This window comes from Helobdella robusta (assembly GCF_000326865.2).
Source record: "Helobdella robusta unplaced genomic scaffold HELROscaffold_2, whole genome shotgun sequence".
Taxonomy (NCBI): Eukaryota; Metazoa; Annelida; class Clitellata; order Rhynchobdellida; family Glossiphoniidae; genus Helobdella; species Helobdella robusta.
The window spans coordinates 6,785,492-6,787,254 of NW_008704083.1; the positions used below are offsets into that span (position 1 = coordinate 6,785,492).

The following is a 1,763-nucleotide window of genomic DNA, read 5'->3' on the forward strand; positions in this document are numbered from 1 at the left end:
AATTAAATAAATATTTGCCACTGGGTAGTGGCGTAGCCACAAATTTGCTTTGGGGGAGTTAAATTTTTTCAAAAAGTTTGCTTTCCACACAATTGTTAACATAGTTTGCTATTGAAACCAGTGGATTTTGCGCAAAGTTAACAAAATTTAACTTAATTTTAATGTTTTGGAAAGCTGAAATAGTTTTGAGTACAGATTTTTACAAATTTATATCGAGATTTTTAACAAATTTTATCTTAACCATTTTCCATCGGGGAGTTCGGCCCCATGCTCCCCTATGCCTGTGACTCTGCTACCCACGGTTATACTGTGTGTATGTAGGGATGAAAATAATTAAACCGATGTTAGATGAAAACAAAAAAGATCAAAAATTTTATGAATGAACAAACGAGGGAATGAAGGAATGAATGAATTAGTTACAAACATTGAATGAACGATGAAAAACATTGAATAAATAAAAAAGTCTATGAAAATAAACAGAAAGAAGTTGAATTAGACGATGAAAAGAAAAATGATGAAATGAATGAATGAGTTGAGGCTGTTAAACGAACAACCGGTTAAATAAAGGATGAGTGGATGAATAAAAACATGAACTAAAGAAGAATAATGTGAACATTTAGACGAATGAGCGGAGGCTGAAAATTAAAAAATTTATAAACTAATGTGCTTGCTTGAGTGAGAGAATGAACCAGTGGATGAATGAACAAAACAATTAATCACCGAATCCATCAGCACGTTGATGCACGTGTGTATATTTAATCCAAGCAGAACAGCAAAACGCAAAGGCGAGATGAAAAAAATAAGATTTTGAATGGTTGATACGGAAACTACCGATGTTTCGCTCCCCCGTGTATCAAGCAACATGTTTAGAATAGTGCAAATATTGCGTGTTGTAAAGTGCAACTGTGTTGTGTTTCTATTAATATGTATCATGTATGCATGCATAATGTATTTATGTATGTATGCACGTTATGTAAGTATGTGTAATGTATTTATTAATAATAAACATTATAAAAGTATTTTTTTTTTCGTTTATCTGTGTACCTGAGCTACTCTGCATAAATTAAAATTCATTTCGTCTCTTTAATCATCTATGTTAGTACGTTTAAAAAAATTATTTGTTGGCAAGTTCATTGAGCAAAGTTTTTTAGCATTACAATCTTTACCAATTTAAATTTAAATTTTGATCTGGTTTTTAAAATATTTAAAATTTTTGAAAAATATCATTTACATAATTAAAAAAAAATTCTATAAACAAAAACTGAGAGGAAAACATTGAACGGAGTCCATCGCGAACCGAATGAAACGTTTGATGGGAACAGTTAATCTGGAATGAAACTGTTACTGCTATGTTCTCTGGAGACATCAACATCATGACAAAAACATCACCATATCAACACAATAATATCAAAATATCATCACATCAACATGTGTGTGTGTGTTGTGCGTGCGTGCATGTGTGCGTGCGTGTACGTTGAATGTGTGTGTGGTGATTTAATTAATGATGCGTTAGTTAGTTGAAAAGGCAGTATCCACCTCAGAATTTATTTTCCCTTTTCAAGTTAAACATAAATTATCCAAAAACTGAAATTTTCTTTCAAGTAAATCATTGTAACTGTTTTTTTCCATTTGTAATTTTTTTCCCTCTGATGATGACGATGATGATGCAAACATGTACGTGATTATGGAATGCCAACACGCACGCGCACATTCACATACACACACACATTTGCAGAATAATAATGGAGATCATTGAAATGGAT

General features: G+C 31.8%; 1 protein-coding gene across 1 annotated transcript in view; it reads right to left on the reverse strand.

Moving 5' to 3' along the window:
- Window positions 1–231: 231 nt before the first annotated feature.
- HELRODRAFT_160586 (hypothetical protein) overlaps window positions 232–1,763 on the reverse strand; it is a gene marked incomplete at both ends in the record, with an annotated part of 3,301 nt that continues 1,769 nt past the window's right edge. Inside the window, one exon of the mRNA XM_009017535.1 lies at window positions 232–307. Coding sequence (XP_009015783.1) covers window positions 232–307 — 76 coding nt within the window. The remainder of the gene's footprint in view (window positions 308–1,763) is intronic.